The sequence below is a fragment of the Urocitellus parryii genome, chromosome 15 (assembly GCF_045843805.1).
Source record: "Urocitellus parryii isolate mUroPar1 chromosome 15, mUroPar1.hap1, whole genome shotgun sequence".
Taxonomy (NCBI): domain Eukaryota; kingdom Metazoa; phylum Chordata; class Mammalia; order Rodentia; family Sciuridae; genus Urocitellus; species Urocitellus parryii.
Window position 1 is genome coordinate 18,559,452 of NC_135545.1, and position 26,718 is coordinate 18,586,169.

At 42.1% G+C, this 26,718-nt stretch overlaps 1 protein-coding gene across 1 annotated transcript; it reads left to right on the forward strand.

Annotated features, from left to right (window-relative positions):
• Positions 1-130: 130 nt before the first annotated feature.
• On the forward strand, positions 131-26,214 carry Slc7a9 (solute carrier family 7 member 9). Its single transcript, XM_026391229.2, has 12 exons — positions 131-217; positions 1,875-2,022; positions 2,301-2,543; positions 2,988-3,113; positions 3,361-3,460; positions 4,241-4,285; positions 5,019-5,142; positions 5,946-6,049; positions 14,980-15,076; positions 15,973-16,122; positions 24,189-24,363; positions 26,150-26,214. Exons 1-12 carry the CDS (start codon positions 131-133, stop codon positions 26,212-26,214), a joined length of 1,464 nt encoding a protein of 487 aa, XP_026247014.1.
• The last annotated feature ends 504 nt before the right edge of the window (positions 26,215-26,718 follow it).

Here is a 26,718-nt window from a genome sequence, read left to right on the forward strand (position 1 = left end):
TCCCACCACGCAGACGCACTAGTCCAGATGAGCCCTGGCTGAGCTTCCCTTTGCATCTTGTCTGCTTTTGCTGAATCAAGATTCGGCCCATGCCCTCCTTGCAGCCTCCTGGGACTAGCAGGAGGAAAAGATGGGGGAGACGAGCCTGAGAAAACGGGGAGAGGATGAGAAGTCGATCCAGAGCAATGAACCCAAGACCACAAGCCTCCAGAAAGAGGTAAGGCAGGGTGTGTGGGGGACGGCGGGGTGGGGGGGTTCGGGGAGGTTGTCAGGTCTGAATGAGGGACAGGCAGCAGGGACCAAAGTCCCCACTGATCCCTAGTAAGCAACCAAAAGATTTCTGCTCTGCAAAGTACATCTTAAAACGAACAGTTCTCTGGACTTACCTCGTGCTGGTGAGTGAAATCAGCATACTCTTCTAAAAATGTATACAGGAAGTTCAAGAACATGCTTCCATGCATTGGGCAAGCATGTGGAGGTTCCAGTATTTGCTTAAACCGATGGCCTTTACAGGGGCGGTCAGAGAAGCTCTCCTGATGGTGGAGTTTGCTGTATCCCATCGTTGCCCAATATCTGATCCTCCTAGTTTGAGCATCTGTAGTGGTGACAACTGTATCTTGGAGGAATCTAGTGAGGCAGGAGCCAGGAACTCAGCAGCAACAACTCTCCCTCTCTGCCAGCCTCAGGCCTGATTCCAGTGATGTCCTTCCAGAACCCTGTGGCCCTTCAGCCACACAGCACAGCTCAACAAACCCCAGGCATGTCCTAAACCCATTTGGACACTATAGGTTGAATGGCTTGAATGGCTGACCTGATCCAAACCAGAACCCTGCAAGAGAAAGGGTCTGGGATGGGGATGGGGCCAATGTTGGTGAGCCAAACCACCAGCCAGGAACAGAGCCAGAGGAGGAGGAAGAGAAGGACTCAGGAAGCTGAAGTCCCTGCTTGTGTGTGTCAAGGGTGCTGGGCAGCCAGCCTCAGTGGGATCCTCCTCACCCTCTGGGATCTAACCCTGGTCTAACCTACACATTGTTTACTCCCTGCTCTGGAAATCATGCCTGGGCAGCTTCCAAGGGCTGATGTTATGAGTTATTGAGTCAAAAAAATGTTTTTCCTCTTTGAAAAAGCACACCCCCATTAGCATATAATTCACATATAGTGAAGGATGCAGCTCTTTAGAGCTCAGTTTGAAAAGTTTTGATAAATGCATCACCTTGAAAGCTCCCTCTTGCTCCTTTCAAGGCAGGACCTCCCCACTCCCACCCCAACCCTGAGTTTCTATTACTGTGGATTCATTTGTCCTGTTCTCGAACGTCATGGGGAGATAGTCGTGCAGTATGTACCTGAGTTGGATGTTGTTCTTAGAAAGCCCACACCCTCCCCTACACAATGGCACCACAGGAAGTTTCTCAGTCCCCCAGGGTTTCTGTCCCCGGGAGGTCTCTGTTGCTGATGTGGCTCCTCTGGCCAGGACTCCAAGTGCTGACCACGGTCTGCTTAGTGGAAAAATCCTTTCTATTCTGCCCAGCTAAATGACATGTCCCAGGGGCCTTGGTGCTGACCTGTTTGCTAAGTGAATCTTTCTGGGGAGCTGGTTGGCAGTATGCAACCTGAGCCAGGTCTGCCCCACCTGTTCATCCTGGGCAGGAGTAAAATGGGGGTGGTATGGTATCCCCAACTCAGGGGGCTGTCATGAGGATCCATCTTTTCAATACAAGCAAAGCCCCCAAACTGTCCTGCCGTTAGCACAGGTGGACCTGCCTGGATGTGCCATCTAGCTGCGCTGGCCATAAATGGGTGTTGAGGACTTGCCTCTGGTTCCTGCCACCTCTGGGGTGGCAGCATTGACTCTTCTTCCTTCCTGCATGTCCCAGGTGGGCCTGGTCAGTGGCATCTGTATCATCGTGGGCACCATCATCGGTTCTGGGATCTTCATCTCCCCCAAGTCTGTGCTCAGCAACACGGAAACCGTGGGGCCCTGTCTCATCATATGGGCAGCCTGTGGGATCCTTGCAACACTGGGTAACAAAGACCTGCTCCCCATGGACCCCTTCCTGTCAAATGTGGGGACACACACAGCACTGCTGCCCTTGCTGTTGCTGGGTTCACTTTGGATGCGCATGTGGCAAATAAGGGTACACTGGGCTACATCTAAATGTCCTCCGTCCAAACTCCAGGCTGGCTGTCATGAGAGGATATGGTGGTCCCTTGGGAGCCCAGACCCCTGAGGGAGGGAGGCTCCTTGGGACTAGGGCAACACTCACCAGGGGACCGGGTGGCCCATCCTGTCTGTGTTCCAGGTGCGCTGTGCTTTGCAGAGCTTGGCACAATGATCACCAAGTCAGGGGGCGAGTACCCCTACCTGATGGAGGCCTTTGGCCCCATTCCTGCCTACCTCTTCTCCTGGACCAGCCTGATGGTCATGAAGCCTTCATCCTTTGCCATCATCTGCCTCAGCTTCTCTGAGTACGTGTGTGCGCCCTTCTACTCGGGCTGCAAGCCTCCTGAGACAGTCGTTAAATGCCTGGCTGCAGCTGCGATCAGTGAGTATCCAACCCTGGAGTCCCAGTTAGGGGTCAGGGAAAGCCTGGCACAGTTGGTGGTCAGGGAGGTCTGGCCCCAGCTCCTCCACACCCAGAAAGAGGCCCGCTGGGCCTAGAGGCTCTGGGGAGAAGCAGGGCAGGCTGGGCCATTCCTGCTGGTGCCGAGAAACCCCTAGGCCTGCCAGGGGCTGCTGAGGGTCATCCGTGTCCCTGGCTCAGGCCTGGCTGCTTCTCCATCATCCTCTGGGGCAGCCCAGCTGGATGACCAAGCTCACCATCAAGTGCATTTTCAAGATCTTTCAACTTCCATGCTTGGCCCTGCCCCCTCCCTGTGTTTAGGACATAAATGTGGTGGAGGGGGGGTGGAAGTGGGAGTAGAGAGACTTCCCAGGGCCTGTGGAAAACCACAAGCACTTAATGTCGCCCCGCTCTGACCCTTCCCAGTGCTCATCACGACAGTGAATGCACTGAGTGTGCGGCTCAGCAGCTACGTGCAGAACTTCTTCACGGCAGCCAAACTGGTGATCGTGGCCATCATCATCATCAGCGGACTCATTCTCCTGGCCCAAGGTGAGCGGCAGCAAGGCAGAAGGGTGGGCACCGCCCAGCACACACCTGCTTTCCTTCGGGAACAGTCCTGCGCATGAGTGCGCGTCAAGCCTGGCAGGACTGCCCCAAAGAAGCTGTAGGTGGCCGGCCCCTCAGTCTGTTTTATAACCTGAGGTCACAAGTCACGCCCTTCTTTCTCATGGAGAGGAGTGCAAAGTCGAGACGTGGTCAGCTGACACCCACTGTCCACTGTTTGGATTAATTACAGGAAACACAAAGAATTTTGAAAATTCTTTTGAGGGCACGAAACTTTCTGTGGGAACCATCAGTCTCGCGTTTTACAACGGACTCTGGGCCTATGACGGCTGGTAAGGCCCCCTCTGATTTCAACTCTATCGAAAACAAAGGCCTCTGCTTTCTGGGGTTGGGTGGGACTCTAAAATTCACCTTCAATTTGCCTTTTGTATAGTGCTCCACCCCTGATCTTTCTATTGCCCTCAGACCCCAGGGACACCAAGTCAGCCCCATTCCCTGTCCTGTCCTGGACGTGGCACCTCAGGTGGGCAGGTAGTAGTGAGCCCCAGGCAGAATCTTCAGCAAGCAGACAAAAAGGAGGCCCCAGAAAGACAACCCCTGGGCCTAGAGGCTCTGGTGAGAAGCAGGGCAGGCTTCAGCTGGGGCTGCCCTGTGCTTGACAAGGCCAAGTGTATTCAACAATTTAAACCTTGAAAACAGTAGTTTTAGTCGATGTGACCATGCTTGTGTGACTTAAGGAAGCAGTGTGGCCATCCACGTGCGGGGCTGTCACTCCTGCCAAGCAGCCGTGAGTTTCATCTCCCGTTCAGTCTCTGATTGTTTTCAAAGTATCCTGGAGACTCCCCACTCCTGAACATTCTTGAAAATCCATGGGATTCCCGTCTGACCAACGGACGGACAGATGTGTAGGTCTTGGAAGGGCCCTGGGCCACGTGGCCACCAGGGCTTCCCAGAAAAAAAACGCCCCGGTGTTCTGGCCGCAGAGCTCCCTGTGGTGGAGAATTCTAAATGAGGCTGACATTTATTACTGCGCGTTTCACCATCTTAGCCAAGAAAGTCAGGTCACAAGTTACAGGTCACCCTTGTTTACTTTTTTTTTTCTTCTTCTCCAGGAATCAACTCAATTATATCACAGAGGAGCTTAAAGACCCTTTCAGGTAAGGAAGAGAACATGATGTGTGTGAAAGCAAACTTCTCCTCCCAGGCAAAAAGTGGAGCTGCTTCCTCCTGCTATTCCACCACCTACTTCCAGATTTTGCTCTTTTTGCGGTACTGGGGGAGGAACCCAGGCCTTATGCTGGGCAAGCACTCGACCCCTCAGCTGGGAGCTGACCCTACCAGCCCTGAAGGTTTCCCGTCAGCTCGTTATCCACCCATTAGAGTCTGGCTTTGTTTGGGGCAGTGGACTGGTTGCTAAGGGGAGGGAAGAACTTGAACCCCCTTTATCTCTGGCTCATTTTATTTTATTTTATTTTTTAAATTTCCCTGGAGGTTGTTTTTGAGCGATCATTCTTCCTTATTCACTTTTTAAAATATTTATTTTTTTAGTTTTAGGTGGACGCAATAGCTGTATTTTACATTTATGTGGTGCTGAGGATCGAACCCAGTGCCTCGTGCATGCCAGACCTGAGCCAGAACCCCAGCCCCTCATTTTATTTTAAATAATTTAATTCTACTGCCCTGGAGTGTGAGAGGGAAAATTCTCATTTGAAAATGCCTCATCCCTGCTGGGGCTCTGCTGTGCCACACGTCCCTGGCAGGGGTGGGCTCAGCAAGGGCATCTGGGACCCTATCCCAGATGAAGCAGGTGGAGGGCAGCCAGCGGGGAAGGGCTGGACAAAGATGACAATCTCACATGACCCTGTGTTCCTATGTCACTGTCTCTCCCAGAAACTTGCCCCGGGCCATTGTCATTGGGATCCCTCTGGTGACAGTGTGCTACATCCTCATGAACATTGCCTACTTCACTGTGATGACCCCAACAGAACTCCTGCAGTCCCAGGCGGTGGCCGTGGTGAGTGCTGATGGGAAGGGGCTGTGGTTTGTGAGGAGGAGGGAAAAGTCATTTAGGAGCCTGGACAGATCAGGGACTATCCGCTGGCCAAAGGGAGAGGCCTGGGGTTAGGGAGACCGTCAGCAGGTGGTGGGTTCTTCCTCTCAATCCATCCCCCACCCACCCCACCCCCATCAGTCTTCCCAGGCAAGGGGCAGCCTGTGGCTGAGCAGAGGGCTGGATTGAGCCAGATTGGGGGTTTTGACAAACAAGAGGAAGCCGAGGGAGAATGCTAGGAGTTGAAAGAGGTAATTGTAATTGGAAGTCCAGCTGAGCAAGGTGGGAAGACTGGATGAGACAGAACTGCACCAGAGATAGCGGATATTGGAATATTGGGATACTGGGTGGGGGTCCATGCGCTGGAGGTCAGGTGGTATTGGTATTGGTGATGGGGTTCAGAGTATGGAGGAGATGCAGTTTTGTCTAACAATGAGGTCACCCATGACCAGGAGAATGGGTGGCGGAGGAGGGCAGAGAGCAAGGTCATTTTGAGTGAGGGGTCAAGGGATCGAGCAGCTGGATAGTGGGGTGACTAGGACTGACGCCAGGGAGTGGTTGGTAGGAGACTTCTGCCACCACCCCAAATCCTGAGATACCCCGAAGAGGTTTTCCACCTCCCTGCTCCAGCAGAGTCGGTCCCGGAGGCTGTGCCCAACGAGGAGAGTGGGGACCTGGGTCTTCCAGGAGGGCGAGTAGCTCTTTTGGGTCAGCAGCCCCTAGAGACCATGGAAGACCCTCAGGATTCATTTTGCTTCCCCTGCTAGACGTTTGGTGACCGTGTCCTCTATCCTGCCTCATGGGTCGTTCCACTTTTTGTGGCGTTCTCGACCATCGGTGCTGCCAATGGGACCTGTTTTACTGCGGGCAGGTAGGGGACCCCGTCACCCTCTCCCGGGCTGAAGCCCTAGGTGCTTGGGGCTCAGCCAGGTTGAACCCCTCGTGGCTTAAGCAGGACTCAGAAGGCCGCAGAGGGAGGGGCTTGGTCCACACAGCATGCTGGCCACCTGCCCGTGGAGACCACGTGGCTGACCTCAATCCTGGCACTGTCATATCAGTTTATCCCAAATGAGGGGACAATCCTGCCAACTTCAGCACGAGGCAGAAGGAAGTGATAGTGGATGAATGAGGCTTGGTTTTCCACCTGGTCCTTCCTAGGTTGCATTTTTTCACTATTTATTTTACTTTAGTGTACACACAAATTTGACCAGGAATTATCAAACTTCCCCTTAAGCAGATATTAATCATTGGGGCTTGCAGGCCTTATAAGTCTCCATCGCAACTCCTCAGCTCCGTCTTTGCAACATCAAAGAAAGAAGCTCTGGTGAGGTCCCAGAAAACTAGGTAGAAACAGGTGGGGTTCGCCCACCCACTGGGCCCAGCTTTACCAGCTGTGCCCATTCTCCTTCACGAGGCAGCATAATGCAACAGATGCTCCACTCGCTTGCTTCCATTAAATCTGCTGTTGAGAACATTCTGGGACATGTCTGTGCCCAGGGTCCAGAGTCCAGAAGGATATATTTCCGAATGAAATCGCCACATGTGGACCACAGAATCATTCTTTGAACCTATCAACATACATGTGGTGCTAGTCCTCCAACTTTGTTCTTTAACAAAAGCGTTTCAGGCTGGGGAGGCAGATCAGAGGTAGAGCTCTTGCCTAGCATGCATAAGGCCCAGGGTTCCAACCCCAGCAGGGCAAAAAAGAAAAAGACTAATCTAAATTCTTTGCATTTCTACATACAATTTACCTTTTTTTTTTTTTTAAATAATACTGGGGTTTCAACCCAGGGACACTTAAATACTGAGCCACATTTCCAACCCTTTTTTATATTTTTCATTTTGAGACAGGATCTGGCTAAGTTGCTTAGGGCCTCCCTAAGTTGCTGAAGCTGGCTTTGAACTTACAATCCCCCTGCCTCAGCTCCCTGAGTTGCTGGGATTACAGGTGTGTGTCACTGCACCCACCTTCTTTTATTTCTGACAATAATGGTATATATTTCTGAGATACAATGTGATACATTTATAAATTGTGGAATGAGCAAATTAGGTTGGTGAACACATACATCACCTCACATACTTATCATTTCTTTGTGATGAGAACATTTAAAATCCATTCTTAGCAATTTTGAAGTATGTTTTATTATTATTTTGCAGTTCTAGAGCGTGAACCCAGGGCCTCACACATGCCAGGCAAACGCTCAACTACCGAGTACACCCCAGCCCAACGTGTACTTGATAATTAACTATAGTTACCTTGCTGTGCCATGAACTTATTCCTCCTGATACTGTACCTATTGACCCACGTTTTCCTTTTCCCTGTCCATCCACCACATCCCCAGCCTCTGGTAACCACCATTCTACTTTCTCCTCTATGAGTTCAAGTTTCTAGAATCCACAAGAACATGAGATCATGTAATATTTGCCTTTCTGTGCTTGGCTTCTTTCACTTAGCATAATGATTTCTAAAGCCATCCATGTTGTTGTAAATGATAGGATTATGTTTTTCCTTAAAGGTTGACTAGTATTCCATTGTGTATTTATAGCACATTATTTTTTTCCATTTATCTGTTGATGACTGCTTAGGCTGTGTCCATATTTTGGCTATTGTGAATAACGCTACAGTGTATATTTCTCTCCTGACACACTGATTTTAGTCCTTTTAGTACATACCCAGAAATGGCATTGCTAGGTGGTATGGTAACTCTCTGTTTGGTTTGTTGAGGAACCTCTCTGCTGTCTTTCAACAAGGCTGTATAAATGTACATCCCCACCAACAGTGTATAGGGTTCCTTTTTCTCTGCATCTTTGCTAACACTTGTCTTTTTTCTTTTTTGCAAATAGCCATTCTATCAGGAGGGAGATGATGTCTTCGTTGTGGTTTTGGTTTGCATTTCTCTGATGAGTGATGTTGAACGTTTTTTCATGTATCTGCTATTTGGGGCCTTTGCCTGTTTTTAACAGGGCTGTCTTGTTACAGAGTGAGTTCCTGTTATGTTGTAGAGATAAGCCCCTTAACTGATGTATGATTTACACATATTTCTCCAGCCAGAAGGTCGTCTCTTCAAGCCCCGTGCCCTTCACCATGCAGTTTTTCGCTTTGTCTAGTTGCTTCCACCGCATGTGCTTTCGGGGTCATGGGCAAGAGACCACTGCTGAGACCAATGCCCGTAGCTTTTCTGTTATTTTCTTCTAGTAATTTTACAGTTTTGTGTCTTTAATCCATTTGATTTGATTCTTGTATAAAGGGTGACAGAAGGGTCCAATTTTGATTTCTCTGCATGTAGACAGCCAGTTTTCCTATTTCTATATGAACATTAGAATCAGCTTGTCAGTTTATACCCAAAAAACTCTTGAGGATTTTGATCTGGACTGTGTTGGCTTCTTTCACTTAGCATAATGATTTCTAAGGCCATCCCTGTTGTTGTAAATTACAGAATTTGAATTTGGGCAAGTCTGCCATCTTGGAAGTGTCGATTCTTCTATGTCCTAGGCATAGATGGTCTGTTTTAATAATTTTTTTTCAAAAATGTTTTGAGCAGTAAGAACTAATATATAGTTCTTACACATCTTTTGGTCACATTTATTCCAAAGTATTTCATATTTTTTTGCAATTATAACTGTCATTTAAAAAATTTTAAAAGTTGCTCCCAATAGTTTCTAATATATACATTTTTAAGAGCTCATCATGTTGTTGTGCCTGAATTTTTTTTTAAGGCTGAATAGTTATTGACCTGTTAAAACTTCACCCTTTTATTTGTACAACTCAGCTATTTTTCTTAGTTGCACATGACAGTAGAATATATTTTGGCAAATTATACCTAGAATATAACTTACTCTATTTGGGATCCCACTCTTGTGGCTGTACACATTGCAGAGTTACCCTGATAGTGCACTCAAATACAAGGCTAGGAAAGTTATGTCCAACGAACTTTACTGTCTTTCCCATTCCCTTCCCTTCGTTTCCCTTTGTCCAGCCCAATGGATTTTTATTATCCCCCTCCTCAACCTCCCTTGTTTTGGGTTAACATCCAGAAATCAAAGAGAACATTCAGCCTTTGGTTTGGAGGGATTGGCTTACTTCCCTTAGTATGATAATTCTCTAGTTTCACCCATTTACCAGCAAATGTCATTATTTCATTTGTCTTTATGGCTGAGTAATATTCCATTGTGTGTATATCACATTTTCTTTATCCATTCATCCCTTGAGGAATACCTAGATTGTTTCCATAGCTTGGCTATTGTGCAACTCAGCTATTTTGGTCAACCTGTAAGCTGTTCTAACTCTAGAACACCCCCCCTCACCCCCAAAATTTTCTTCATGCTTAATTACAGTTACTCTTTACTTCAACCTCCATCCCTAAACAGATATGCTATCTCTGTAACCTTGCTTTTTCTAGACAGTTCATCTAAATGCTACCATTTGCAGCTGACTTCTTTTAGGAACAAAATGTTTCTGAGGTTCATTCATGTTGTAGTGTGTATCAGTTCATTCCTTTTAATTGTTGAATACTATTCTAGTATATGGATTCACCAACTGATGAACATTTGAACTAACTAGTTTTGACTGTTATGCAGTGCTGCTGTGTGGGTTTTTTTTAAATTTTTAGTTGTAGATGGACTCAATATCTTTTTATTTTTAATTTTTTAAATTTTTTATTAGTTATTGATGAACCTTTATTCATTTATTTGTTTATATGTTGTGCTGAGAATCGAACCCAGTGCCTCACACATGCTAGGTAAGTGCTCTGCAACTTAGCCACAACAACAGCACTGTATGTGTTTTTGTATGAAGAAATATTTTTATTTCTCTCTGATAAGCTACTAGGAATATAGCTTGGTCATATATTAACTTTATGATTAACTTTAGTTCTGGTTAAAACGTAGATGTTTATTTAAAGCTGTGGAGCTGCCAGGTGCAGTTGAATTAAGTTTTCACTATATAATGTTGTGTTTGAGATGGAAAAATAAAGCCACTTTTGTTTTGAAGGCACTGACATGGTAGGCTTGGGTGTAGCTCAGTGACAGAGCGCTTGCTTAGCATATACAGGCCTGGGGTTCAATCTCCAGAAAAATAAACCAACCAACCACCCAGCCAGTATGGTACATTAATATTTAATAAGCCTTGGTTTATTTTCTTAGTAGTTTACAAAATTATGTTTAACCATTTATATTATGCTTATTAGAATATTTAATTACAAAGCAAGTATAAGAAAATAAAACACAAGATGTATTTTACCCTTGTATAATCAATATTTCTTCATAAATTATGACTTTTGAAGAAACTGCCAAACTTTTTTCTAAGTCATTGTTTCATTTAAATTTGTACAAACCATGCATGAGGGTTCCCTTTCCCCACAGCCTTCACCAACACCTGGTCTTACTCTCCACCCCCCAGCGCTGGGGATGGGGCCTAGAGCCTTGCACACACTAGGGAAGTGCTCTGCCATGGACTGCACCCACACTCCAGCCTTTTTTTTTTTTCCTGCAGTACTGTGATTCCAACTCAGGATCTCACACGTGCTAGGCAAGTGCTCTACCACTGAGCTACAACCCCAATTCCCCACACCCCCCATTTTTTTTTGAGCATCCAAAGAATAGGATTTATTCAAGTGAGAAGAGACAGAACTCCCGCAAGGCAAGAGGGGACCTAATAGGGGTTGCTCCCATCCTTTTTTATTTTTTGAGACAATGTCACTAAGTTGCTGAGGCTGGCCTTGAACTTAGTCTTCCAGGTACCCGAGATTACAGGTCTGTGCCACTCTGCTCTGCATAAATGGGTATGTTTACATCCATGGATTCAACCAACCAGAGATCAAATACATTCAGAAAAAAAAAATGAGTCTGTACCGAGCATACACAGACTTTTGTCATTATTCCACAGACATATGGTACAGCACCTATTTACACAGCATTTACGCTGTGTTAAGGCATTACAGAGAAGACTCCCAGCAGATGAGAGGATTATATAGATGATGTGCAAACAATACAATAGGTGTAAGACACCTGAGCATCTGGGCATTTGGTATCTGCAGGAGTCCTGGAACCAATCCCCCAAGGATCCAGAGGGATGACCATATATAGTTTTTTTGGGGGGGAATGGGAAATGGGGTCTAGGCTGGCCTTGAACTCCTGGGCTGAAGAGATCCTCCCATCTTCACCTCCCAAGTAGTGGGGCTACAGGTGTGTGCCACCTACCTGGTTGTATATAATTTTTATGGAAAAAATCTAAGCATTTCCCACAATGGCTTTTTTTTTAGTCAAGTTTTTAGCTGCTAAGATCAAAAGACCTGAGAAGAACAATTTCAAGAGAAAAAGTTTATTTGGGGGCTCACTGTTTCACAGTTCTCAGTCTATAGATGGCTGACTCTATTCCTTGGGGCTCAAGGTGTGGCAGAGGAAAAGAGCTCTGGGCACCAGGAGCAGCTCAGCTCACAAAACATATACCCCAAGGGCAGGCCCCCAATGTCCCACCTCCTCCAGCCACACCCTGCCTGCCTACAGTCACCACTCATCAATTCCTATTGGGGATTAACACACTGATTGGGTTAAGGCTCTCAGAACCCAATCATTTACCTCTAAACTCTCTCACATTGTCTCACACATGAGCTTTTGGAGGACACCTATATCTAAATCATAACAGGCTTGAATTTTTATCTCCTTCTGCCTTCCAAGATTGTTTAAAGTGCTTGCCTGGGTTTCCCCCTAGCACTCTACTCGAGCTCTTTGATCAGTGTGGAAGGTAGTTCGAGGTGAGGCCTGTCTCACTTTCTTTTTCAAACATTTACCTGTCCTCCCAATATTACTTATTGCTTCTCTCCCTTATTGGTTACAATTGCTTCTATTATCATTCCCATGTGTTCCTGGTTCACGAAGTCTGATAGGTCCTTTTTTGTGCTATTGTTGTATTTATGAGAACATCTTATAGCTTTGCAATGTAGAATCTGGTAGGTCTAGGACCACATCAGACTTCTCCTTGCCTGGTCAGCACTCCAGGGGCACTCATGCTTTCTGTCCAGGTGCATTGTGATTGTGCGGCTTGATATATTCATTTGTGGAGAACTAAACATTTTAAAGAGTGAATGTGCAGCATTGTCTGGTCTCCTTTCCTGTCAACTCCTTCCTGTTTCCATTGCCTTTTTCTGGGAATCAACCAGGAAAAAAAACATGCTGGCATCATCTCACAGTTCAAGTGTCTGTTTCTAAACGGATGGGTCTTTTTGGTCTTTGTATTCCTGACAACTAATTCCACAGCCTCCTAGTCTCAGTTTGTAGTCTATGCTCTCAGTTCTTCAAAAGTTTTAGAGCTTGTTTTGTGGCTCACTGAAAAGTCTGTTAGCTGGGTGCAGTGGCTCAGGAGGGTGAGGCCAGAGGATCTCGAGTTCAAAGCCAGCTTTAGCAAATTAATGAGACCTGTTTCAAAATAAAATATAAAAAAGGACTGTGGATGTGGCTCAGTGGTTAAGTTCAATCCCTGACACCAAAAAAAAAAAAAAAAAAAAAAAAAAGTGTGTTTGCTATGTTCTTGAAACTAGCATTTCTAAAACTGTCTCTAGATTTTTATATCAAGTCTGCAACTTGTACTGTTCTAGCTGCCCACTTTAACAGAGGCTTTGCCACGATTTCCCTGTTTCAGGGGCATCTGGTTTTTATGTCATCCTTCTTACTACTTCTTGGTAGACTGTCTTCCCGCCCCCACTCCCCTACACACCCCCGAAGAAACTATCAGTTTAAAGCCTTCAACTCTATTTTGTCTGCTATTGCTACATCAGCTATCCTGAGGCTATTTTTGGTAATGTCCCATCTTTTCTATCACCAACCTTTCAGTGTCATTGGGCTTTTTGAACAAATCCACCCAGAGTCTCTAGCAACTGAATGTGTTTACAATTCAAATGATTGCTGATGCAACTGAATTTCTAACATATTGCTCTATGTCTTCTTAGCTATCACAACTCAATGAGATTATTTTAAAGCTATCAAATTTCTTTAGTCCCATTTTTCTTCTGATGTGACAGTTATACTAGTCTTCTAATGATCACCCCAAAATAGAACCTGAGTGTCTAGAACAGTAGCAGTATGCCAGTTCTCTTTCCTCTCTTACCAGGGCTCGCTCTTCATATTGTCTAGTACATCAGCTGTATCTTATTAGCCCACACTTCCAAAAAATGTTTGTCAATACAAAAAGAAAAAAGAAAAACTAGCCCAATATTTATCTATACACCAACATATTTTCCTTAACATTGCTTCTTAAAATTGACTGCCTCTAAGTTGTTTGTTTTTCCCTAGACTCTAACAGTTTCCAATGAGGACTGGAGAGGAAATGTCTCACTGCTTATCTAAAACTGCATTTATTCATCACGTCTTGAATGCTAGTTTAGCTACATAGAATTCAAATGTGAAAATCTGTTTCCTTCATCATTTTGAAAATATTCTCACCATGTACACCATCCTGTAGTCTCTTAAATTCAGGAGCTCTTAAGACTTTGATCTCTTTTCACTGTAACACATCTGGGTAGGTATGCTTTGTCTTGTGTGAGACTGGGTTCAGTTGGGGACTCAGTGTTTGTGTGTACTACAGATTGAACCCAGGGTGCTCTACCAGTGAGCCACATCCCCAACCCTTTTTATTTGTTTTTATTGGTTCTTTTTAGTTATACATGACAGTAGAATTCATTCTGATATAATTGCCCAAGCATGGCCAATTTTTGAGACAGGGTCTCACTAAGTTGCTCAGGCTTGACTTGAACTTACGATTCACCTCCTACAGGCTCTCAAGTAGCTGGGATTTCAGGCATGTACCTCTGTGCCTAGCTATGTTTCAATTTTATAAAAATTCTTTGCTTTTTGAATGTGCCTTTTCTCAAGTGTCTGAGCTTTTTGGTGTCTTCTTCTCACTTTTTCATCTATACTTTCTTCTCTCTGTGCTTTGTGTGTACATCTAATTTACAACTTATTTTTTCACTGTATCTAATTGAATTGTTAATTATGATAATTCTCTTTAACAATTCTGTTCAGCTTTCCCCCATTTCCTTTTTTAGTCTTTTAAATATAGTCTTTCAGGTTACTGAACCATCAGTTCTGGGGAGAACTGAGTGCGCTTTGTGCCTGCTAATTCACCCTTAATTTTTTTTTGTACTAGGGATTGAACCCAGGAAAACTCAACCACTGAGCCACATCCCCAACCCCTTTTATATTTTATTTAGAGCCAGGGTCTTGCTGAGTTGCTTAGGGCTTCACTAAGTTAGTGAGGCTGGCTATGAACTTGTGATCCTCCGGCCTCAGCCTCCCACGGTGCTGGGATTACAGGCATCCACCACCATGCCGGGCTAATTCACTCTTAATTTGCTCGACTTTTTAGAATATAGGACTTCCAGTGGCTTGACTTTTGCAAGCACAAGGCACTTCTGTGTTTTGCCTCTGTCTAGTGCCCCAGGCACTGGGGTTCACTGGCCCTGGACTAGTTTTTACACATTTGTTGCATAACTTTCGGGACTCAGAGTAGGCACCTCCTCTTAAAAGGGCCTCCCCAACTATCCCCGCCTTGGTGACTCCACTGTCCCAGGATGCAGTCTTCACAGGCATATTTGGCTACCTTAATTACTCCTCCCAAACTCAATACCCTCCAGAGAACAGACTTGCATCTGAAGATGCCAGTTACCACTCAGTTCCCTTCTCTCTGGTCTCATTAGTGAACAGACTTGCATCTGAAGATGCCAGTTACCACTCAGTTCCCTTCTCTCTGGTCTCATTAGTGAAACTCAGGACCCTTGCTTAGTGACTGCCATATGCTTGTTCTTTCAGGCTCATATACGTTGCAGGCCGGGAAGGCCACATGCTTAAAGTGCTCTCCTACATCAGTGTCAGGCGCCTCACTCCTGCCCCCGCTATCATCTTTTACGTAAGTATGAATCCTGCCAGGACACCAGCTCCCCTAAAGGGAGAAGGGCCCTCAATTCAGGTGGTGAAGTCAACCTGCTGTTGCTAAACTCCATGGTTTTTAAATGATCCATTCCCTTAGTACTTGACATAAAACACACACACATACACACACTGAAGACAATTTAATTTACCAACTTCTCCCTTTTCTGAATTTATCTGTGAAAGACACTGAACCTTCCAAGCTTGTACCTTCCCTACTTCTTACATGTCTGTTCTGGGTCCTGGTAACAAGCTTGATAAAAGCCCAGACACTTACAGGGTTTAACAGATAATCATCTCTCACTATGTTCTACAAGTGAGAAAGTTTCTTGGAAGTTATGAGGTCGTTGGCATCTTCCAATTGGAGTTTCTTGTGTTGTGCAACTATTCTGGACACCCAGAAACTACTCATATCCCTGGTTCAGGGACAGACCACTCTCCCCAGCTCCAGAGAACCCTCTTCTTCACCACCATGCTCAATCGGAAGATGGGAAACAGGCCCAGATACAGGGCCAGAGCCAGGCAACTGATGCCATCAAGATCAGACCTGAGTTTCATAGTCCAGGAGGCTCTGGCTCATGAAGAAAACTCTCTGGTAATTGAGTCCATGATTATGAAGCCAGAACAATGCACACATATAATTTATCTGGTTTGTCCCTATCTTAAAATCACCTCTTCGAAGACTCAAAAATTGTTCAGTTCTTCCTGTCAGGCTTCAAAGAGAATAGCTATGGTAGCCATAGTCAAGGTTACCTGGGAAGGTTCTTTCATGTTATAAATTTTATGCATAGGAAAAACTGTTTCTTCAGTCTTTTGTGAAATAATAAGAGTAATGTTTTTATGTACTAATGACCTAAGAATTCATTCTTCTTTTAGGGTATTATAGCGACAATTTATATCATCCCTGGCGATATAAACTCCTTAGTCAATTATTTCAGTTTTGCTGCATGGCTGTTTTATGGGATGACGATTTTAGGACTCATTGTGATGAGGTTCACAAAAAAAGACCTGGAAAGGCCTATCAAGGTAAGTTTAATGCATGAATGACATAAGCATTCTTAAAATTAATTAGAGGCAACTATTGCAAATGCTAGAGCAATCTTTCTCTTTCCAACCTGACTCTACTCTGTTTTTAAGTATTATATTTAAGAGGGGAGTTCACTCCTTACTTCATTTCATATGATAGTTTATGATTCAATTAGCCACTTGTATCATCCATTTTATTAACCTGTTATTAATAACTGTGACCAATCTCTCTAACCATAGCAACAAGTCAGTTCTAATAGTCCCAGTGTCTCTCATGCATACACTTAAAATTTTTTTTTTTTTTGGTACCAGGGATTGAACTCAGGGGCACTAGACCACTAGGCCACATCCCCAGCCCTGTTTGTATTTTTATTTAGAGACAGTTGCTTAGTGCCTTGCTTTTGCTGAGGCTGGCTTTGAACTTGTGATCCTCCTTCCTCAACCTCCCAAGCCGCTGGAATTAAAAGTGTGCACCACCGAACCCGGCCTCTTGCATACACTTTTCATATAATGATAGGGATTTCTGGACTCTGGTCCGGGGTCTGTTCTTGTCCACCTTTATAATATGCTTTTCCATCCTCTCGATAGCTGGTGTGCCTATAAACCATGAGAGGAAGTAGAGTTTACTTTGTTTTGCTATTCAATTTTTATGGTAACAGATATAACCTGCCTGGAGCCTGGCAGCTCCACCTCATTCAGCTCACCTAGGCTGTGACATCAGGGTGGCAAGATGGATTTTTAATCTGCACAAAACCCTTCATAAAAACAGTCAGAGCCACTGGAATAGCAGAGGGAAAGCCCTGTAGCCAACATCTTCAACATAAATGAGGAAATGAAGTGTTGCCACTGACCTCACCCTGGATGGAAGCACTATGAGCCCACCCAGAGGGCTCATAGGTGGGATTCCCAGTAGGAAGATTCAAGAACCAACAGTGGAGGTTAGAGAGCAGAGCTGTAATGTCCTCAGCCTGCCAGGATCCTAGCAGCTCCCCACAAAACCTTCCTTCCAGAAGGACAGAAGCACCCCCTGAACCACTGAAGATGACAGGAACAGCTGCTAGGAATAGAAACCACACTGAGCATGGAAGAACCTCAGGTCCCAGGAGGCGGGTCTGGGATACATGCCTTCCACCTGGCTGAGGCTGCATACACAATCCATGTTGTGTCAGGCTTCAAAACAATTTCAGAAAGCAAAATAATTTCAGAAATAAAAAGCAAGAAGGAACATGAGGGCAAAGGATCATGCCAGCAAACAGAGGACCTGAAGAAGAAAATGAAAAATTCCAAACAGAAAGAGGATTTGAGAGAAAATAAGGAGACAGAAACAAGGAAGTTCTGATACATGTATAATTGGAGTCCCTGAAGAAAAGAATGAAATTAACCAGAATTCTAAAAACTAATTTCAAAACTATTTCCTGTGGTGGAAAGGTTGGTTGAAGGGCAGGCGCAACCATTCAACCAATGTAATAAAAGGATACAACATGATTAGGAAGTATAAACTAGAATAGGAAACAAAAATATATTCTGATGTAATTATGGAGCTTTAAAAAATGCTTTGGGCATCCATTCTCCCTTTTTTGTCCCCACTGCCATCCCTAATTTACTTATAAAGGAAAAATAATAATACCAACATTAACACTTGGTGCCAGAAGACTCTGGAGCAGTATATTTAAGATTCTTATGGGACACGGTAGCTCAGGCCTGTAATACCAGCAACTCAGGAGGTTGAGGCAGGAGGATCACAAGTTCAAGACCAGCCTCAGCAACTTAGCAAGGCCCATAATAACCTAGTAAGACCCTGTCTCAAAATTTAAAAAAAAAAAAAAAAGGCAGGGACGGGGGACACTGGGGATGTAACTCAGCGGTAAAGCACCCCCGTTTCAAACCACAGTAACCCCCCCAAAATCCAAGACTTCATATCCAGCCAAAATGACCTTGAAGAATATAATTACAAGTATAAAATGACTCAAGGAATGTATTATTACATGAGCCCTCCTGAGGATTCACCCAGAGAATGAACTTCTGTAACCAGAAAGTCATTGGCATAAGGTAAATGTATTTAACTATAGAACTGAGGCTAGAGGATGAAAGGTAAAGGTGAAAGAACAGTATATCAATATTATGCAACAAAAATGAAAATGTAGAAAATAACGTGAAGTATATACCAATTAAGAAAAGCATGCCAGGGCTGGGGTTGTGGCTGAGTGGCAGAGTGGCTTACCTCACATATGTGAGGACTGCGTTCAAGTCTTATCACCGCATATAAATAAATAGCATCAACAACTAAAAAAAAATTTAAAAAAGAAAGAAAAGTATGCCAGGCAAGCTGCCAATTAAGGATATCATTTTAAATTAGAGGCTGAGGGAAAGAAAATAATTCCTAGCTAATGTAACTATTGCCCGTTCTAGATAATACCCCAAAGAGATACAAACACACTAACAACAGGCAACTTGAAAACACCTCCTTTGGTCCAAGACAGATCCAGACACATCACTAGTAAAAGTGATTGAAGACTTAAAAACAACAAGGTAAGGTAGATCTTACAGATTGATATTTAACTCTGAAACCCAACAACAGCAAACACACCTTTTCAAATTCACATATAGGACAGGTCTGAATACTGACAATCTTTAGAAAAACATAAAGAAAACCTTGATGGTAAAAAAAAAAAAATCATGCATGCAAACTATATTCTTCATCTATAATGCAACACAACAAAAAATAGGACAAATGATACTTTTGAGTCCAAGAAGAAATAGGAAATAATGAAAATGAGATAATCTATAGACACAACTTGGAGCCTTGAGAACATTTCCTTGCCTTAAGTATTTATATCAATAAAAGTAAAAGAAATGAAAACCAGGCAACTCAAAAAACAAGAGAAAGAGAGTAGAAGGAATTAATAAATATGAAAAGAACTTGAAGTGTTAAAAAGAGAAAAACAAATGAGTGACTAAGCACAATGGCTTTCTGAAAGTTTTCATTTTTTTTTCAATTCTCTAGTACAAATTAATACTGGGATTATCTGAATTTTAGAATTTCCCTGTGATTCTAATTCTGTTGAGATCAGTTTTAGTAAACCATACGTTCCTAGAAAATTGTCCAATTCATTTGGTGTTCAAATTAATTTGTATAGAATTGTCCAAAGTAGTTCTCAGCATATTTAAGAAAAATAACTTCCTGTGTTCTGGAGACTGTTTTCCCATTTTCATTTCTTACTTGAGTTTTGTATTTTCTCCCCATTTAAGGTTTTTTATTTATTTTTAAATACATTTTTAAAGAGTATTTTTTATATGTACATTTATTTTATTTATTTTTATGTGGTGCTGAGGATTGAACCCAGGGCCTTATACATGCGAGGCAAGTGCTCTACCACTGAGCCACAGTCCCAGCCCCCATTTAAGGTTTTTTTAAAAATTGGTTTTCAATTTTTTATATACTATAACATTGATATCAAGCCTTACAAAGACAGTTCAAACTAGGAAAAATTACTGTACAATCTCACTTATAAATAATGATATGAAATCTTTATAGTAACTAGCAGAATCCAGCTACATTAAAAATATATTATGAGTAAGTCCATAATCAAAATGATCAAAATCTATTAGTTAAAGCTGAATTCATGGATGGCTATGATTCATCACACCAGCATATCCATGAGAGAAATCCCTATGATCACCAGAGATGCAAAAAATAAAATCTAACACACATTAATGATAAAAACACAAACAGGAATTTGACCTTAATAATATGTACTCTCCATTTCATATGTGTATGCATGTGCACATGCACATGTACAAAAAGCAAAAAGCTATTTATTTGACATGGTAACACTAGAGAGATTCTTGCTAAAGTTAAGAACAAGAATGACTTCTTTTTCTACCATCATTAACATTGTTTTAAAGATATTAGCAGGGTGATCAGAAGAAAACAATTTGCATTTTAAGAACTAGAAAAGTCTTTGAAAAGAATCTATAACTGTCCTTTTAAAGATAATATAATTGGGGGCTGAGGCTGTGGCTCATTGGTACAGTGCTTGCCTAGCATATTTGAGACACTGGATTCAATTCTCAGCACCACATATAAGTAAATGAATAAAATAAAGGTCCATACATCTAAAAAAATTTTTTAAAGTAAATAAAGACAATATAATTGTACCTCTGGAAGACTTGAAAGGATCAAAGAAAAAACTAAAAGAAAATTTAGTTTGTAAGATATAAAGTTAACACACTAGGGGCTGAGGATGCAGTTCACTGGTAAAGCACTTGCCTAGCACATGAGGCCCTAGGTTCAATCCCAGCATTGCCCTCCCCCCCAAAAAAAAAGAACAAAATAAAATAAGCACGATGAAATCAATAGCTTTTATGCAAATTAGAGCCAATGTAAAGATTTTAGCCAATTTTAGGAAACACCTCCTCCTCTCAAACAGAACCACAAAACACAAAACCACTCATTGACTTTGCAGGACGTTAGACCTGTAGATGGAAAACTGCATAATATTCCTGAAAGACTTCAAAGGAAATTTGGACAAATGGAAATTCATACATGTTCTTGGACAGGAAAATTCAGTATCATAAAGATGTCAATGTTCCCTAAATTAATTCAGACATTTAAATATAGCTGCAAAAGATAAAAATAAAGATAAATAAACAAATAAGTACAATTGCAATAGAAATGTCATGTATTTTTTTTTCTGGAGATATATAAGTTAATTCCTAAGTTCATACTGAAGGACAAATAAGCAAGAATTATAGGAAAACACTGAAACAAGAGAATGCTATTAAATATTTAAATATTATAGTGCTGTTGCATGAAAACAAATTTCTTTATAAATTTATAAATGTTTAAAACTTTCCCATGACTCAAAATCCAGATAATAAGGGGGGGGAATGATAAATAGAACTATAATCAAGTAAAAATTCATGTCTTTAAAAAAGAAACATGTACATAAGGAAATATTTGCAAATAATATTACACCCCCACACACACTCTTACACACACACAACACACACACACACACACTCAGCTAATATCATTAACATACAGAGTTCCTAAAGACAGAGATGAAAAATATCAGCATATGAAAGAAAAATGGACAAAAGATACAAAAAATAACAGTTAAAAGAGAAAAAAATGCAATGACAAAAATATAAACAAAGGAAAAAAAATCCCAACAAAGCTCAACTTGGCTTCTAATAAGAGAATGCATGCCAAAAATGAATGAGATACCATTTATTGCCTATTAGATGGGCAGAAATCCCAAAGTCTGACTCCATTGGAGGAAGCATGAGGAATAGCCCTCTCATACATTGCTAGCAGAATACAAATGGCATAGCCACCATGGAGGGAAATCTGGCAATCTCTAGCAAAATAATATGACCCAGCCATCTCATTTTGAAATGATCTATCCCCAAATGAAACTGGCAGAAATATGAAATACAAAGTTATTTATCATAGCATTGTTAACAGTAAAAGGTTCAACACAACCCAAATGTCCATGACTAGAAGACCAGTTGAATGAACTATGGAATAGCCACAAAGTAGAGTAGTAGTATGCAACAGTAAAAGATGAATGATTACAAAACTTATGTATTTACTAGGGCATTACCCCTGCAATATACTGAAAGAAAAACGCAAGCTCCAAACTGTCTATTATGCAAGTTGCTATCTTTTATGTAAGAGCAGTGGAAGATGAACATGCATATGTATGTTTGTGCATATGTTTATTCTCAAGAAGAAACAATGGAAGAATAAAGTGATATCAAGAAAAGTTAAAGAAAATAGTAATATTAATAAACAAAAATGGATGGGGCTGGGGTTGTGGCTCGGTGGTAGAGTGCTCACCTAGTATGCATGAGGCACTGGGTTTGATCCTCACACCACATAAATATAAAATAAAGATATTGTGTCCACCTAAAACTAAAAAATAAATATAAAAAAATGGAATCTAAAAAGGAAAAAATGAATCCCTAAAAATTAAAAACAAGTGAAGATAAACCTTACTCTATAACAAGTAGGTGACATAACCAAATAGAGAAAATAATTACTAGAATTGCTATTAAAATATTAAATAATTACTAGAATTGTACAAACTACAATTTAACATAACTAAACAGCTGATGAAGTCCTTCACTGTAGATAATTAAGATAATAAAGGGAATAAATCTTCCTTTGGGCTATGTTTTTGGTTAAAAAAGAACTGCAAAAAAAAAATCCCTTTTTTATTTTTAATACCGGGGATTGAACCCAGGGGCACTTGACCACTGAGCCACGTTCCCAGTCTTTTTTTATATTTTATTTAGAGACAGGGTCTTGCTAAGATGCTAAGGCTGGCTTTGAACTTGAGATCATCCTGCTTCAGCTTCCCTAGTCACTGGGATTATAGGCATGTGCCAATGTGCTGGGTTTACAAAGAAAAATTCTTAAGCTTCTTAGCTCTACTTATAATATAATACTGGTATACTTATTTTAAAGTGCCTGACAGTTACATTATAAGATAAAGCAAATGATTGAGTTAAAGTCATAAGAAGCAAGATTTCAGAAACATAAGGAAAAAAAATAGGTCTAAATTAAAGGAAGGAAAAATCTCCCATGAAATCTTACATTTAAACTAAAAGAATCTGTATGAATTCATGAAAAATTTTCCCTTCCTGAAAAAGCACCTTTATCTCTGTACTTGTAAAAGAACAATGAGTATCCCAACCACCCAGATTACAGTCTTCTAATGCCATTTCTCACTGAAAGGATACAGAGTTCCCTGAAGAGATGGATGGATCCAAGTCTGGCACATCCTGTCATGCCAAAAAGTAGGAAAAGCTTCTGAAAAGATCTAGGATCACATGGCCAAGGCCCTAAAGCCAGTTTTAAGAGGCTCCTGATGGCAATGACAAGGCACTATGAACAGAATGCTGAACAGAACATTGGAAAAATGATTACATAGCATTGAAACTCACAAATATATTATAACCCAAGAGTTTAATAAGAGTTTAAGATCATTCTAAAAATTTAGAAGTAAAAAGAGCCAAGCATTTATGCTGCCTTTCCCGTATAAATTGCAATTCAGAATAACCAAGTAGTTGATGAAGTTATTCACGGTAGACATTTGTGTCAAGAAGGAAAGAGAAACATCACCATTTTGCCATCCCTGATGAAATCACCAATTGAGTCAACATGATCAGTGAAAGATAAAACCATTACAGCTTCAGTTTTAGTTTTGCTTTAAAACCATGAAAAATTAGCAAGAAAGTTGCAATGGTGAGGTTGGATTGGTCTCTCTCCTCCACACCTGCCGATGGACCTCAGCACTTCAAAAGTGGGTCAGACATTATGGCCTCATGAAGTATTACAAAAGGATGTGCACTGCTCTGACCGTGAGGGGTTCTTCCTTCTATATCAACCACTTTACAGGATGCGGGAGAGAGAAGAGCCAGTTAAATGACATTTGGAGGAAGCAATCACACAAAACTGGATTTAAACACTGTACAGGTGAAATTATCCACTTCCCCCAAGGAATCAGTAGCAAGATAAGGAGGGGGGATTATCTAGTTAAAAAGAGGAGGCCTTACACTGGGCACAGTGGCACACGGCAGCTCAGGAGAAGTTGAGGCGGGAGGATCATGATTTCAAAGCCAGCCTCAGTAACTGGGAGGTGCTAAGCAACTCAGTGAGACTGTCTCTAAATAAAATACAAAATGAGGTTGGGGAGGTGGTTCAGTGGTTGAGTGCCCCTGAATTCAACCCTGGTACCCCCATCAAAAAAAAAAAAACAAACTCCAAAACAAACAAACAACAACAACAACAACAACAAAAAAAAACAGTACGCCTTCACTGACTATAGAGATGCATATTCAACATTTTACAGTTATCTGTATTGTCTGTTCTAGGAACAAGAAGACTGGAGTAGGTGAAAAGACTGGCAAAATTACATAAACATTCTTGAAACTGGAGGAAGGGTTCATAGAGTTCATTCTACTCTTTTTTTCTATGAAAAAATTGAAAATGAAAATTTTAAAAAGGAAAACAAATGTATGGAGCTTAACCACACGCCTTGCTGTCTTGTTTACAGGTACCCATTTTCATTCCCATCTTGGTGACTCTCATATCTGTGTTTTTGGTTCTGGCCCCAATCATCAGTAGGCCTGCATGGGAGTATCTCTACTGTGTGTTATTTATACTGAGTGGCCTTATATTTTACTTCCTTTTTGTCTACTACAAGTTTGGATGGGCTCAGAAAATCTCAAGTAAGTATAAACAGAAGGGCTACTGTGCCATCAGTAAAGGGCAGAGGGACAATCTCACCTGCCTTCTCACCACCACATTTCCTTATGACAGATTCTCACCTAGATAACAGACTTCACCTCCTCGTTGGAGGATACAGGGTGCTTTTCCCTCTACAATGCTCTGGGTCTACCCCTAGTCTCCTTTGTTCCTGTCAAATACTATTAACAAGAAGGAAGGAAACCACTATTGAGTGACTAGTTCCATAGGGTCAAGTATATTCATGTCCTACATCTCATCTTGACAGCACCATTTTCTCCTGCCAGAGCTGTGTGGCCATCACCTAAGAGGCTCAACAGTATCCCCCGAAATACCCCAAAAGTGATGGTAGTTGGGACAGGGAATTGGGACAAGGGCCCGAACCTTCCCATGCTGAGACCATCAGGATTCTGCATCCTGATCCTCATCTATTTTGGACAAGAGTTGTTTAAAAACTTAGCTTATGTTAGCCTCTTCCGGTTCTAAAAAGAAAGCACTGTGCAAAAAAAATGCCTCAAAAAAACCCTCTGAACTTACCTATTTTTTAAAAGTCTGTAACTACATTATGTTCACTAGTGTTTTATTTTACCCAGCAGATTCAACTAAGAAACCCCACTTGCCTTCAAAGCCACCTCACCAGACAGTGAGGTGATCAATGGCCTATTTCTTCTCTATACTGGGAGTCCCTTTCAGACCAGAACTGGGCTCTGCACAATGAATCTAGCAATGTCTGGCATCCAACATTCATTTATTGAGTAACTGGGATTAAAAACCTAACTCTTCCCTGCTGCTGTTCAGCCTGTCAGAACAAGAAAAAAAAAATCACCCGAGGCTCTCCTATGGTTTATATTTATACACCTGCATAAATATAATACACACAGTATGAAAGAACAGAAGCAAGTTGGTTGGTAGGGAAGTTGATCTGGGATTCCAGATGCAAGTAACAGGGTGGAGCATGCCTTTCTTCAGTTTGAGCAAGTGAGAGCTTCTCTCTGTTTTCTCAGCTGTGGAATCTGGTACCACCACTTACATGCAAGTGGTGGTAGAACCAGAGAGACTATTTCCTGTTGGTTAGCAAAGTGAAAACAAAGCACACATAGCTATTATTTCCACTTTCCTGAAACAGCTCCCTTCACCTCCATTCTCTTCACTCCAGTCTCAACCCTAAGCTGAGAAAGACAGGCTGCAGGCAGGCAAATGAGTACAGAAAGGAAAGGAAGTCATTCAGAAAAATAGCCATTTTCTCCATGCTTCTGAAATGAACTTGGATTTGACCACACTGATGGAGAACCTAGCCAGGATGACTGGCAACCTGATGATACAAAATACAAGCTGCTTCTCAGCCGTTTCCTCCCTTAAGTATGCTTAACCAAGTTGCTCCTTCCAAAAACTGATATGACCTTGGGTCAAGGTGGTTTAAAAAATTTTTTTAATTTTAGACACAATGCAGTCTCAGTGACTTCATATTGGTCAATGCTTGGTATTAAATACATACACAGAATTGAGTCACTCATATTTTTCCTATAGTGTAAATTAGAAGCAAAAAAATATTTAGCAGGTTCCTAATTCCTTAATAGGAAATAATTTCTACAGAACCAACGCAGTTACCAGGAGGGTTCTCATTAACTCTGAACCCCAGGTGTCACCTGAGTGGAGGTCCTAAGAGGTGACCTATCACCACAGAGTAAGAACAGGCTCACTGCTCAGCAGTGATAGGGAGGTCTTTTAGTTATATGTTGCTAACTGCACTTCTTGTGCCTTCTGTCCCAGAGCCTGTCACCATGTACCTTCAGATGCTGATGGAAGTCGTCCCACCAGAGAAAGAAACTGAGTAACAAGTTCATTGCTTGTAGCCCAGTCAAGACTGTGATGAATTTATTTTTGTAAGCAATATTTGTGGTTATTTCTTCCTGATATTTTTCTTAAGGGAAAAAAATATGCCCAGGTGTTTGTATAATATTATTTTTAGATAGTCTTCATTCTCTGAATAGAGGTCTTGACAGAAGTGACAGGTATTTGCCAAAGTTAAAAGGAGAGAACATCGCCTAACAGAAAGATGATGACTGGGAAAGGGCTGTATAAAGACCATCACCAGGTGGGGCTGGGGAAGCCCAGTAGTAGAGCACTTGCCTACCATATGCAAGGCATTGGATTCCATCCCCAGCACTGCAAGATAAATACATAGATAAATAAAAAATAAAGGGTATTCCTTAAACTCATATGATCAATAAGGTCTATTCTGGTGATATTTTTGCTTTGATTGACATAAATTTTTTAAAAATCTCACAATTTTTTTTCTCCACTTTTCAGAAAAAATATTGCCACCCCTGTATTTAACT

Excerpts from the sequence above, each read along its gene's own strand:
- Slc7a9 (XM_026391229.2), top strand. The coding sequence starts at position 131 with ATGGGGGAGACGAGCCTGAGAAAACGGGGAGAGGATGAGAAGTCGATC. Across the intron at positions 4,286-5,018 it reads GAGCTTAAAGACCCTTTCAG|AAACTTGCCCCGGGCCATTG; the intron begins GTAAGGAAGAGA and ends TGTCTCTCCCAG. Across the intron at positions 15,077-15,972 it reads CCCCCGCTATCATCTTTTAC|GGTATTATAGCGACAATTTA; the intron begins GTAAGTATGAAT and ends TTCTTCTTTTAG.